The sequence below is a fragment of the Squalius cephalus genome, assembly GCF_949319135.1.
Source record: "Squalius cephalus genome assembly, chromosome: 18".
NCBI classification, from domain to species: Eukaryota; Metazoa; Chordata; class Actinopteri; order Cypriniformes; family Leuciscidae; genus Squalius; species Squalius cephalus.
The window spans coordinates 12,793,536-12,808,819 of record NC_137139.1 but is presented as its reverse complement, the minus strand read 5'-3'; the positions used below and the strand labels follow the sequence as shown (position 1 = coordinate 12,808,819).

Sequence of the window (15,284 nt, the reverse complement as noted above, 5' to 3'; positions counted from 1 at the left end):
AATTTATATTATATATAAATATTTTATATATAAATAACACATTTTTCTTAAATATATATGCATGTGTGTGTATTTATATATAGAAAATAATTATACTCCATACACACACATATATTATGTAAACACAAACTTTTATTTTGGATGCGATTAATCGCGATTAATCGTTTGACAGCCCTACTAATTATATTATATTATATTATATTATATTATATTATATTATATTATATTATATTATATTATATTATATTATATTATATTATATTATATTATATTATATTTGTGAATGGCTGATAATTCATTTATTACTTTAAAAACCCCTAACAAAGTATTACATGAAATGAAATGAAATTGAATTATTGCATGAAAATTAAAAATATAATACAAATATTTATATAAAAAAAACAGTCTAATTAAAATGGTGCCAGTATATATATATAGCCTATAATGTTGTAAGCCAAGATGTTGTAACACAATCTTGAGTTGCACCTCTCATTCACTTCCTCTGAAGTGAATGAGTGATTAATGTAATATAATATAATATAATATAATATAATATAATATAATATAATATAATATAATATAATATAATATATGTAATTATATATACTTTTAGTAAAAAAAAATTCTCTCTGTTCTCTGAATCCACTTGTGTTTGTTGGAAGTGCACACTATAAATAAATTGCATTATTATTGTTAGGGAAGTTGGGTTGTGCTTCATGCAACTTTTGAATGAGTCTCTGTCTCACATGGGCCATCCCTGTCAACTGCAGCAATATTGTTTAGGTTGTGTCTGTTCCAGGTGCTGGAGTCTCACCTCTGCTGAGCAGCTGTAGGTTGCGCACCTCCTCTCGGACCTGAAGCTGTAGGACCTGCTGCAGGACCTCCTGTCTCAGCGTCTCCTGGATTATACCCATCCTCTCCAGCTTCTCTCCATTCAACCGCAGCAGGGCACGACCTGAAAAAGGGTATGAGTGACAGTGAAAAGTCAATGCCAGCTTTGTAAAATAGCTAGATGGAACAGAAAAGGATTATATCTGGAGAACATTTGATCAATAGTATGGAATTGGTTTACATTTCTTTAAATCCTCCTAGAAGCCATCAAATTAATGTCACAAGTCTTGCCAACAGAACAAGCCAACCTTAGAAAAAGTCTTTGAGATGTCTTTGAGGAACCAGACATGTAATAAGACTTTCTCTTCCTGCTGTAGAGTTTTAGCTCTGATGCTTCTAAGACTTTCATTTTGGCCAATATATCATTTGTGCATAAAGCAGTTCCAGGGCATATTGTTATAAGCTCTGTGAAAAAAACAAGTAATAAAAACTCGGTGAGTGTTTTAGCGCAATTTTCTGACCTCATGGGATCACAACACTAAGAGATAGTTAATCTTTTCCTGTATTTTTTTTTTTTTTTTTTTTTTTTTTTGTGCGTTCCCGAGATTAGACCTTCCTTAACATAATGCCGAAAACCCGAAGTCTCTAGGTGGTCTGGTTGAGGAGTAGATAGAAGTACAAGATTGGTGCGCACAGACAGAACAGAAATCATGAGTTAACAATCGCAATTTTGTCCGGTGGAAAATTGCGCTAAAAAGAGAATGTCGACTATAAAAAAATAAGCATAATAAATAATAATACAATTTATTTGTATGGCACCTGTTATACATAAAATGCAGCTAGTGTATCACGTATCAGAATAATAAAAAAATTATAAATTAGAGAATTAACCAAGTATATAAGATAAATAACAACAATAAAAAGCAACACAATTAAGGTTGAGAAAGAAATATTAACAAAAATATTGTAGAAAATGTTCAGTCTGATTAAAACAGTCTAATTTAATTAAACAGTAAAAAGCAAAAAAGGAAAATAATAAGGTTGAGAAAAATAATAGAATTATAGAAATATTCATTAATAATAATTAAAAAAAATTCAGTGTGATTAAAATGGTCTAATAAAAAAAAAATCATATACACTAGCCAAAGTAATATTATTTATTATTTTGGCCAAATGCTGAAAGTAGTACAGCATGTATCCTTTGTAAATTAGGGGATTCCAAAACAGTGCCGTGAAAATTCATCCAAGGTGGCAGATGGAAGATGAAGAGATAAATCGACTATAAAAAAAGGAAATAAAATAAATATAAGATAATAAAACAATTTATTTGTATAGCACCTTTCATACAAAGAAATGCAGCCGTATCACAGGAAATTGGAAATTGACCAAATAAATCAAATAAGACAAATAATTAAAGGGGTCTAATTAAAAAATTGTTCAGTAAAATATAAAATGTTAGGGTGTGGAATTATACGTGTGTGTTCAGTGTGCATGACATGTAAACTTCATCATCAACATAATAGGCGTGTAGCCAAATCTTCCTAACTCGCACATGAGCCTTGATTTTTTTGCACTATTTAGTTTGTCAAAAAACTGACCAAACAAACTACTGAAGACTCGATAGCAATATACGCCTGAGTGAGAGGGTTAAGAGATACACACACTCTTAGTTTAAACCAGTGCAAAGACATTTTAATCACTCATAACTTCCGGAGAGAAATAGCACAGACACGCTAAGTATTCACGTCAAAACTGAAGTATAGCTTAGGCTTAAGTTGTAACATGCTATTGTAGACCGTTATTTGAAATTAATTGTGAGTTGCATCTCTCATTCGCACAACAAATCTATATCTCCATTTCGGCTAGCATGCTACCTTTTAGCTGCCTAAGTAAGCAGTAGACAGCAAAGCAGCTTAGCTTTGCAACAGAGAGTATATTTACATCATAAAGCCTGTCCCGTCACTGTCAGAGCCTCGTCCTTCAAAAAAACATGAGAATTTATTGTCAATCGCCCCGAATGCGCTCGCTCTAATTAAGCGCATAAATCATCTTTTTCTCTCTTACAATATAATCATCCATCCTCATTCTTACCTGGCAAGTCCACAGACACTCCCTCAGAAGAACGCCAGACACACACAGTTTACATAACGAGAGTCTATTTTAAGCCTCATTAATGAACGTTCAATTTCCACACATATTGCTTTGTGTAATGATTACTAATGAAGCCGGTTTACGTAAGGCCCATTTTATGACCTTGGATGAGCTTATTGATTTGTGTGGTGAGTGTCCAGGAACATGGGCGCTGGACAGCCATTCCCCTCCGAAAATGAAACATAATGACCTTAATACCAGCTGGCTGTGGCTATTTCTCTGATGGTGTAGTGGAATTGGAGAGATGAGTGCAGTGTGGTTTGGGGGTTCAGAGACTGGATAATGATAATTACAGTTTTACAGATCATCTACAGAACTTCAAGAGCTGTCCCTTGAGACGAACCTCTACCTGGCGTTTAATTACTTTCTCATAAGTGAGATTTGGTTGCTGAAACCTTCATACGTTCAGAAACGGGGAACAAAATGACTCATCTTGGATATTTTGCGGTTAGAGGCAGAAAGGTTGTCTTCTTTCAAGTCAGCTAGAAATAGCATGACAAGCATAGCCTTCCTTCGTTGACATTAACAGGAAGTTTAGATATTTGGGCAACCTAGACTCGTTGGAAAAAAACGTGCTTCTATCTACATTTTTGCAAAACTTTAAAGACGTGACTTTACATACAATTCACTGCAGTTTCCAGCTGAAATGAACACTAGTGACAGTAAAACACCAACAACTTTTATTCCTTTCCACATACATTGGGATTACAGGGATAGGCTTTTGAATAATTCAGACTTGAAGGTGCTGTAAGTCACTTTTTTACTCTACTAAAGCATAAAAATACCATAATGTGTTTGCAGATATTTAGGAAACATGCTGAGTACTCACATACTCGTTTCTCTGAAAAACACTTCTACAGCCAGTTATTATTATTAGTTGTCTGTCAGTTTTTGTTTTGGTCTGTGTGATCTCGCCCACTGCCAATAGTAATTCGTCACCCCGGGATGCCAGTTGACAGGAAACATAGCGTATTGCAGCCAGCAAACAAACTGGGTCAGAGATTGCAGATTCTACTCGATTCTACAGATTCTATCATTCTAAAAATCTTAATGAACGAGAGCATATTAAAACACTGATAAATCAACTCATCGACTTACAGTGTGTCATTGTCAGTGCTTTCATTGTCAATTGCGCTCGTTTGGGCAGGGGAAACAACGATCTCTGATATTTTGAATTTGGACTGCAGTACCTATTTTGACCACTAGCTGTCATTCTTACAGACTGCACCTTTAAGGTCCTTGAACATTAAAGGAGAACTCGAAGTCGAAGTCCATAGTAATCGATTGTCAAGTTCACGCTCATGATCATAGGTATTAAACCAATGCGCGTGAACTCGACAATCGATTACTATGGACTTTGACCGAAAACAGGATGTAAATACAGGTATGAGCGCTGGCTAAATAAATATCATTTTTATTCATATCTTTCACATCTACTGCAGTCAGATTGACCCGCGTTCACTCCAAAGGAATCACTCACATGACCTGTGCACTTGTAATGACACATCAAGGATGTTAAGAGGCTAAAAGCAGGTTTAAAACTTGCCCCATTGAAGTCAACAGGGTGCACATTTTAAAAAGAGGATAACACGGTGTAGGCAACACCGATTTTTGTCGTTGTTCTCTGTATTGACAGCACTCCAAATGTACAAAAAAATGAGCTCAATGTTAAAATTGACCGGAGTTCTCCTTTAAGTCAGATATTTTCGTATGCGTTTTTTCATCCTAATATTCATCCTCATATTTCACGTAAACCTTGCACACTGGGTCCGACGCAAATTAATTAAATCGTTGCGAAAAAATCGCAAAACAATACAAAATGGAGTCTTCAAGCAGTGAGGATGATTTTGTTGTCCTCTCTCTTCTTTTAAAAAGAGAAAAAGAAAGTAGAAATATTGGATCCATCCAATCCTGAAATTGCGTAGAGAGGAAGGAGAGTTCCACCTCCTTATCAAGGAGCTGCGGAATTATCCCGAGCGATTCAAAGTTTACTTCAGGATGTCAGTGGCTCAATTAAATCTTTGCTAGCGATACTGGAGCCACTTATTAAAAAGAAGACCACCAATTTCCATGAACCAATTGATTCTGAACAGGGCTGGATTTTGGCGTTCGCTTGTACGGTGGCTCTGAATTGTCAAATCACCTATCAAAATGCTTTCGACGGATGCAAAAAATGTAGAAAATTATACCCAATCTGCATTTTTTTATGATGGACGAACGTTTCGGAGGCAGTGTGTAAACGTGATTGACACAATGTAAGGTCGTATTTATTTTTTAGACGAGAATTTCGGACTCAAGGACCTTCCTTGCACAATACTATGTTATGACCTCAAAGCACTTTACCATGGTTTGTAAACTAATACATTTTGATGTTTGCAGCACATGATCAGATTCATGTTTGGCTTTTTTGGCATAGTAAACTTGCTCAGTAGCTCACCTGATACAGCATTGCATTTGTGATGCCAAGCGCTCGGTGAGTCTCATGAAACACAAATCATGATAAAAGAGCTCAAAGACTTGTAAAATCAAGATTAAAGGTCCTTGCACACTGAATCTGAAATTCTCGTCCGAAATTTTCGCATGTTAAAAAATAAATACGACCTCACGTTGTGTTAATCACGTTTACACACTGCCTCAGAAACTTTCGTCCATCATAAAAAAAATCGGATCGGGTTCGATTTTCTGCGTTTTTCGCATCCGTGGCAAGCATTTTGAGAAGTGCTTTGACAATTCAATTCGACAATGACGAATACGAAAAAACGCATTCAAAAATTTCTGACTCAGTGTGCAAGGACCTTAACTCTTTCCCCGCTATTGACGGAAATTTCCGTCATTTGTGAGAAAGCGCTTCCTCTCCATTGACGGAATTTTCCAGCTTTCCATGTTTTCACTGTTATACGCTAGGGGGTGCTATTACACATCTTCTGAAAGAGTACTGAATCTCCTGAATCTCCTGATCAAAACACATCAAAACAAGAAGCAGAAACAAGCGATATTATGTAATCATATGCATATGTAAAATAACGTTTTTCGTGCCACTCACTGGACATTTTCCTTTGAAAGCGTCGCAAAAACATGCAAGCAGCAACTTAGCACAGGAATATTTTTTCAATGAGCCTGGGTTGTATTCAGCCCTGTCCTTTTTCCAGGCCAAAGAACCAGCAGGGGCACTGATGATTTTCAAAAATTATGAAATTATTATGATTATGCAGTGCATAATAGCTTGGACTGTTGCCATCACAATCAAAGATGCTCTTCCACACAGCAAGTGCAGAATGATGCAAGCCAGACTTGTGGATTATACTGTCACAATCTAGTTGTGCTGTGTGGCGTCACACTACGCAGCACGCTTCCAGTGTACAGATGGTGCAAACATCTGTGCCCAGATGCCCAAGGCATGCCAATGTCATAATCTGACCTTGGTCAGGGCATAATGAAAGGCTCGTTCCTTTTACGTCTACTTGAGCGAGCTCTTAACACATTATAGTCCTTCACGTCTACTGTGATCACAAAATTCTGGCCAGTTGATAATACCTAGAACAGGGGTGCCCAATCCTGCTCCTGCCGATCGACTGTCCTGCACAGTTCATCTCCAACCCTAATCAAACACACCTGCCTTTAATTTTCAAGTGATCCTGTAGACCTTAATTGGTTACTTCAGGTGTGTTTGATTAGGGTTGGAGATGAACTGAGCAGAAGCAGGGTTGGGCACCCCTGATCTAGAATATCAAAATTGACTGCTGGCGGTAGATCCTTCTCCTATTTACCACCAAAAATTTTGGAACAGTCTTCCTAACATTGTTCGGGAAGCAGACACACTCTGTCAGTTTAAATCTAGAATAAAAACGCATCTCTTTTACCTGCCATTCATATAAAACATTACATTTATATTATTCAAATCAGTTAACTGATTAATAGGCTGCATAGATTAGGTCAGCCGGAACCGGGGAGACTTCCTTTAACACCTGATGTACTCGTTACATCATAAGAAGAATGGCGTCTACGCTAATGTTAGTCTTTCTGTTTATTACAAGGTTTACTGAAGTCAGCCGGATCCGGGCCGTATCCAGACCAGATGGTGGACCTGCGCCTGGACCCATCCACGATGCATTCCTGAAGTGCCAGCCTCATCCGCCCTGTGAAGGCCTCATCGACGTGACAGCCATCGGCACTGATCCTCAACAATCCTGTCTCCATACCGGCGCGTTGACTCCGATCTTAAACCAGATGGAACTGGCTAATATTCTGAATGTTCTGATCCAATCTGACTTCTGACCTGTAATGCTGCCTGAATCATAATCATACACTGTTCGCTCATTGGCCAGAGGAGAACTGGCCCCCGACTGAGCCTGGGTTCTCCAAAGGGTTTTTCTCCATTCTGTCACTGATGGAGTTTTGGTTCCTTGCCACTGTTGCCTTGGCTTTTGGCTTGCCTAGTTGGGGACATTTAATATTCAACAATATTATTGATCTGCCTTACTTAGGGTGGACGATGATGCAATTTTCTTCTAGAAACAAACTTTGTTGTATTATTTTCATGTTATCACTGTGAAGCTGCTTTGATACAATCTGTATTGTAAAAAGCGCTATATAAATAAAGGTGACTTGACTTTTACGTCACAGCCACAGTGACGCAAGACACTTTCACAATTAGTCGTAGATGAAGTGATCGTTTTGCACACACTGACAGTGACTTGCTACTTGATATTGACTTACTACTTGCTATTGCTAATCAAAGAGAGGTTGTATTCATAATTAAGGAGGGAACATTCGGTAACCCTTTATTTTAAGGTGACGTACTTACACATTTGTAAATTACTACATGTATTTACTATAGTAATAACAGTAAATTATGCATAATTACAAGAAAATTAATCCTAAACCGAATCCTAACCGTAACCCTAAATGTAGTTAATTAATATTACTCAGTACTTATTTACGTCACCTTAAAATAAAGTGTAACCGAACATTCTCATTCTAAACAGCATTTTATTGGACAACAAATCTGGACACAACCATGAATGTGAGATGAGTTTTCAATATATTTTGTTTCGTTTTCAAGGAGATAAAGTGTATACTGTCTCTTTTTATAGCTTTCAGGAGTACACTGGCATATAAATGATCTCAAAACTAACAGACACTGACTCAAAACTTTCATGACTAAAAGCAATTTCGATTTTATTGGGTCTTTATTGTGATTTGCTGTACAGTGGAAGAGATCAGCTACAAAACTGAAGCTATTCTACAGAAATATACATGGTTAAAGAGATAAAAGAGCGGCCAATGTGAGAGGACACTGTCTGTGCGTGGGTGTGTGTGTGTGTGTGTTTGAACAATAAAAAACAAAGCCCTTAAGTTGAATCGCAAGGTGAATTACAAACAGAGAGAGAAAGGGAGAGAGAGCAAAAACAAAGAGAACCACCATACTGAAATGGCATACTACAGTAAATCACTGCAATTCACAGGACACAACTTTATTAAGCTCTGTCTCTTGGTCTATATCAATGATATACAGTTAGAATCTCCACCTATAATATCCAGAACACTTGAACAGGAAATAGGAAATGCCTTTCCCATTTTGGAAAGGTGATTTTTAAAGTCAATTTTCTGTACAATTGTGAAAGAACATATTTGCATGCTATTAAATTGCAGTGGCTCAAGCTCTCTCTGTTATCAAGGTGTTCTGATCGCCTATGTGATATATGGATATGTCATGCTTGTCAAATCATGTGACGCATGAAGAAACAACAAATTACCAATATTAAATGAAAGGAGAACAGGACAAATTGGCTCAAAAGTTGTCATGTCATATTTTCTGGAGGTAAATAAGTGGTTTGATGAGGGGCATCAAATTTGTTCATTTTTCATTTGTTTCATTATCGGTTGTTTTAAATGAATGTGACCGATCTAGTGTCAGTTGGACCACTAATACACAGTTTATCATGACAAAGTTGTAAGAAATATTTTACAAAAAATAGGATAACTACTGTATATTTTTAATATGCATCTATTTATTCATAGTAAATAGAGACAAATGAGATTGCTTGCTCAACATGTTCAAAGTCTGGTTCAGTGTTTGCCATAGGCTAGTCCTGCACAGTTCCTCTGAAACCCTCCACCTCCCCCAGCTCCACCTGTCTAGATCTGCTACGGGATTTATATATGTCTATTCATGCAGCAGCGCATCTGTTTATCCAGCCTGGTCTCATGAAAATGCGTCTCTATAGCACGCATTGTGTTTATCATGCAATTTATACGCGGAAATGAGTTTTTACGTGCATATGATACGCAGTTTTTGTGTGCATTTGATACGCACTTTATTACGTGTAATACACACGCACCCCACACCACTAATCCTAACCCAACGTATAATACACACGTACCCCACACCACTACTAAACCTACCCTAAACCTACCCATTTGTATCATATGCACGTAAAAACTAATTTTCGCGTATAAATTGCACGATAAACACAATGTGTGCTATAGAGACGCATTTAGTGTGACCGGGTTGGTTTATCTATTAGCATTAGCAAGTCCATACTTCCTCTGCAACAGCAGCAGCATAGAAGATCTAGTTTACCAAGACCAAATTAACTTAGCCATATTCATTAACATGCCAAAACTACTTTGAAAGTTGAAAGAACTGTAAGTTATCTTACTATATACAGTGGCAAATATTAAATGGTACTATACGGTTATCCGGACCACACCTGACCACACGTGACCACAACCGCTCTTGGTTGGTCGTAACCCCAGTGACGGGTAGGTTTAGGGGCAGGGATGGGGTAGGTCATCACATGTGGTCCGGATAACCGTATAGTACCTATTAAATTGTTGAACATTACATTTGATGTCATTTTAAGGTAAATTCTATGCATTATTATCTTCATTATGAATTCTATAGTTGTTTGCCAAAATAAAACCATCTAATTCAGAACAAATTCAGGACAAAGCTAATGTGACAAACGCACTCTCCATACATCCATCTTCAAGCTAAAAAGCACCAATTACTGAAGTGTATCTTGTTAATCCTGATGTATAGGCTGTTAAATAAATTCCTGGTGTATTTAACTACTTGAGGCTTATGGGGTATTATAGGACAGAGATGCCCTACTGACCCAACCTCCAGTTGCCCCTGGGGCTTTAGGGGACAGTCAAGGGCCAACACTGACCCAGTTTCCAGCTCTGAGAATTCACACATCGCTGTGGGGATTGCATTCGCTTCTCAGTCACTCACAATAGGCTGGGAAGAACAATTAGAGCATGGGTGATGCTAACAGCATTACACAGGATAATGGAAACGTCCGTAACCAGCCAGAGGTGCTTCTTGAGGCTGATGTTTGGATGCATTGTATTTTTCATTTTGATATGGCGCTTTGATGCTGAACGACATTGAGGGGCTTGCTTTAGGAACCTGTATAACACACACGCACGCACGCACGCTAATTCAGTGCTTTTAAATTCAGCCCTCCAGAAACACTTTATCTAGAATTGCTGTTTGTCTGAGTCTTTTGTGTAGCAGCAGACGGCACAGGTGAACAGAGCAGAAATGAATTCCCTTCAGACAGGTTTAATGTGCTCCCAAATAATGCCCTGAAGATAGTGATAGAGGCGCTGTCAAAAAACAAGATGAAGTGGAGTATAGAGGAAAAAGAAGAACAGTTGCTCCTAAAAAGTACACTGTTCTTTTGATTTATCTTATATTTTTGACAAAAAACAAACAAACAAACAAGGAGACTGAAAAGACATAAAAATATGTCATCCATCCCAGCAAAATTGTGATTTGCTACTGGGTCAATGCAAATAAGAGAGTACATAAGATATATAAAAGTAGTCGTAAGTAAGTAGCAGTCTGGTGCTGCCAATAAAATGTCTTTGATTAACTGATCATCAGTAAGTGTGACCACCTCTATAAAAGCAGAAGTTTGGGTAGTTTGCTGGTCTTTACCAAAGTAAAAACATATTTATTATAGAAGTGTATTTACACTCACCAAAAAGATTATTAGGAACACCATACTAATACTGTGTTTGACCCCCTTTCGCCTTCAGAACTGCCTTAATTCTACGTGGCATTGATTCAACAAGGTGCTGAAAGCATTCTTTAGAAATGTTGGCCCATATTGATAGGATAGCATCTTGCAGTTGATGGAGATTTGTGGGATGCACATCCAGGGCACGAAGCTCCCGTTCCACCACATCCCAAAGATGCTCTATTGGGTTGAGATCTGGTGACTGTGGGGGCCATTTTAGTACAGTGAACTCATTGTCATGTTCAAGAAACCAATTTGAAATGATTCGAGCTTTGTGACATGGTGCATTATCCTGCTGGAAGTAGCCATCAGAGGATGGGTACATGGTGGTCATAAAGGGATGGACATGGTCAGAAACAATGCTCAGGTAGGCCGTGGCATTTAAACGATGCCCAATTGGCACTAAGGGGCCTAAAGTGTGCCAAGAAAACATCATTACACCACCACCACCAGCCTGCACAGTGGTAACAAGGCATGATGGATCCATATTCTCATTCTGTTTACGTCAAATTCTGACTCTAAATGCATTGAAGCAACTGCCATGTGATTGGTTGATTAGATAATTGCATTAATGAGAAATTGAACAGGTGTTCCTAATAATCCTTTAGGTGAGTGTACGTCACTGTATGTGCAAGTTGCCTTTGTAATGTATTTTTGATGTCATCAATATTTTGGTCTATTTTTTTCCAAAAGAGAAAGACTTTTAAAACAACATTTTATCTGCTTCATGTTTATTTTGCCAACTTTTAGGAGTACACTAGTACACCGATGACCTTAAAGTTAACAGACACAGACTGACAGCTACAAAACTGCAATTTTGATTTCATGGGCCCTTCAAGATTCATTTTAAAAGATGCAGTACTTGCTAGAAATGAATGTGGACGCAGTGCAAGGGAATTCACACTTGCAGCTGTTAAACATCTGACTCAAAAGACCAATAACTATGCTGGAGCAGAAACACTCAGCGCCTGAAGCAAGCGGCGGTCTTGTCTGACATGAGTCAGTGTTTTACAGTGTGTGTAACAGTGCTTCAAGCCACAGTGCCAATGACCCGGGGAAAATGACACACGCAAACACTCACTTAGAGACACACACCATCTTAGAAAGAGGCTTGATATATGAAGCGATAAATAATAGTGCAGATAATAGAATAAGGCCTCTAGCCAGTGTCGGCGCCCGGATGAATTACTTAAAGGGGCATTTGGAGGGGGCACACATTTGTCATTCCAACCCAACTAAATGTAATGTTGCTAAAATGAGTGCTTGTGCTCAACCGTCACTGTCTGAAGGACAGGAAGATTCACGGCATGCATGCACATAGCCCTAAACACATACGAACGTTAGAAGCACCAGGGACTGCACAGGAGAAAAAATGACCCGCTAGATCACAACTGATTTTGATCTATAGGCTAAACTTTGATTATATGTTCATATAGGCCTACATATACACATATGCACAAACACATATACTGAATATTCTTGAATGTTGAGTGCTTAAAACCAAGAAATGACAATGGGTCAACTCAACGATGGTAATAATTATTATTTATTATTATTTGATGGATCTATTAATCTATTAATGAAACTTTTGTATTTTTTTGGGGTGGCATAAAGCAAAAAATGTCAGGCTGATCCAGCTATAATATCATAATGAAGAAAAAAGGCATCATTAAAAGAATGACATTCCTCAAAATAAAACTGTAGTTAAGTAGTTTGGCTAAAGCTTTCATTATTACTTTTTAGAAGTAAGATTTTGTTAAAATATTATTTTTGTCCACCAAATCAAAATCATGTGGCATGACCAATATGAATAAATGTGCAGGAAACAGAAAACAGGAAATTCAAATATAGAGAAGACTCATGAATGAACTTATGAATGTGTGTCAAGGTCAATATGTCTCTTAAAATATCAGAAAATTTGTCATTTGTCATATCAGACATTTGTAAAATGTCATATATTTGTATTATTCTTGAAAGTGGTATAAAAGTTTTTCAAAACCGTATGATTTGCAACCATGTGATTTAAACTAGACTTTTTTCTGTATCATGGATATATGTCATTGTCCCCAATACAAACCATCCATCCTACGGCAACTCTTTACTGATTGGCTAGAAGTCGTCACATGGCTCATATGGCCTGACACTCATATGAGATTGAGATCACAAATATTACAAACAACAAAGGCTGTGAATGTCCGCCTTAGGTAAATCCATTTAGACTCGGCTCCTTCTTCAACACTGCTAAATTTCCAGGAACAAATGTACGGATGGCAGTGTAAAATGATTTTATTACTTGGAAGCTCTGCTCCGGTGACCCCTAGATGGTGAGGCCTCATGGAAATGACTGTGATTTGACAAATGGCTCAACATTACAGTGTATAATTGTCCATTAGTGAGAGAACAGCTCTGGGAGTTGGATGAGAGTGTGTTAGAGGATGTGTCATGCCAAAGCTGCTCCTCAGAGGGACCAGGCTAAGGCTTTGCGGATCCGTGATTATCCTCGGCAGCTTCATAAAAGAATTACTGGACAGTCAGATTTAAAATTAATTTTGGTTCATATCGATCAAGTTTATTATCATTAAATAAAACTAACCAAAACTAAAATTGTTACTTGAAATAAAATTAACGTTAACTGAAACACACAGAAAAAAAAAATATATAAAAACATTAAACTTTTTTTATTTCAGCTAGATTTTTTAATTTATTATAAATAACATTCCTTTTGGATGTTTAGTTTGCATTTTACCGTTTATGTTCCTGTTTCCTGTCCTGTGTGCCATTTTTGTAGTTCTTTGTAGTTTTTCTAGTTGATTGGTTCTGTGATCATTCCCAGGTGTTTCTTGTTTGCCTATTACCCCTCTAGTACTTAAACCCCATCGCACCCAGCGCAATTGACTTTGTACACCGACGCATGTATCATTCCTATTTTGCACCCACGCACAGCGGACTTAAATAACTTGCGAATGAACTTTAAGGGCGCATGCTTGGCCATAATGTAGCGTGTGCACAACGCGCATACACTTTGCTTCTCTCATCAACACACAGACGCAGCAGTTCCCATTTTTGCAATCCATACATAATTACAAGGAAAAATATTCCACACGAGGGAAATCACTTTGGTGTCCATGAAGATGTGAAAAAATAGGCATAAATGTAGCTTACACATTTACCCAAATTATCATACGCCTGTTTAACCGAAGCTAATTTGGGTGGGTTTCTCCCATCCCCATACAATGTCACTTCTCTGTGTTTTACGGCCCTGACGAGAACGTCGGTCTCCTCGGCTGTGAAACGCTCCTCGCGTACGCCTGGCAAATCCACTGTTTAATAGCAATCCTCCATGGAACAAGCGCGCCTGCTCTTAAAGGGAATGTGAGATGTCGCTCTGATTGGTTTATTTCACGTTACGCCCAAACCACACCTATGAGTAATGAAGCTACTTCAGACCAACCCATTTTAGATTTGCGTCGGGCGCAAGAGTCATTTATCCCGCCGGTATAATAGCAACAGCGCCCAAGACCCGCCCACAAAGTTACTTGCGTTTCGCATTTGATACTTGCGTTTCAGATCGTTAAAATAGGGCCCCATAAGACATTTGTGAATAAATCAGTGTTTCCATCCAATGTGTTCAAGAGAACAAAATCGTCACTTCCAATGTTTTTTTTTCCTGAGCATTTTTGGGATTTATGCACATCTTGCCGTTCCATCCTAGCCTGACAAGCCAGCCCCACATCAAGGAACACACCATTGGCAGGGCTCAATCCGAGGGGCGGGATAAACGGTTGTCTTTCAAATTCCCTCTGCACACAATAGGATAGCGCTACAACCAACCAGAGCGTTTTCCCACCAGCGGAGCTAGTTGATAGATTAAACTTTTGCCATATCCGGTCGGCAAAAGTACAAACACATCTTCCTTTTTTAAGAATGACTTCAGTGCCGTTATCTGTTCTTTTCTCAAAGAAAAGCTGAACTCCAAGTCTTCCAGAGTCGCGGCCAAAGCCGATTTGAAAGGCCGCTGTTCGCCAGCAGCAGCAGCTCTTCTTTCTTTTCAAGAAGCAGGGAATTCACACGGAACCGTCACAACTCTGCCGTCATTATGTTAAGCCCGCCTGCCGACTCTATACACGATGTGATTGGCCAGACTAGAGTTTGGTTTTTCCAGCTCGAAAGCCAACGGAGAGTTGCTAGACGACACTGGCTGCAAAATAAAATTTGCTGCCGCTAGGGTGCGTCTAGATTTCTAGACTAGTTCCATCTGGCAGTATCTCA

At 38.2% G+C, this 15,284-nt stretch overlaps 1 protein-coding gene across 3 annotated transcripts in view; it reads right to left on the bottom strand.

The window, feature by feature from the left end:
* Positions 1-15,284, bottom strand: part of samd10b (sterile alpha motif domain containing 10b) — a 78,273-nt gene that overhangs the window by 13,710 nt on the left and 49,279 nt on the right. For all 3 annotated transcript variants that reach the window (XM_079849839.1, XM_079849840.1, XM_079849838.1), the window contains one exon: positions 815-955. In XM_079849839.1, coding sequence (XP_079705965.1) covers positions 815-955 — 141 coding nt within the window. The remainder of the gene's footprint in view (positions 1-814; positions 956-15,284) is intronic.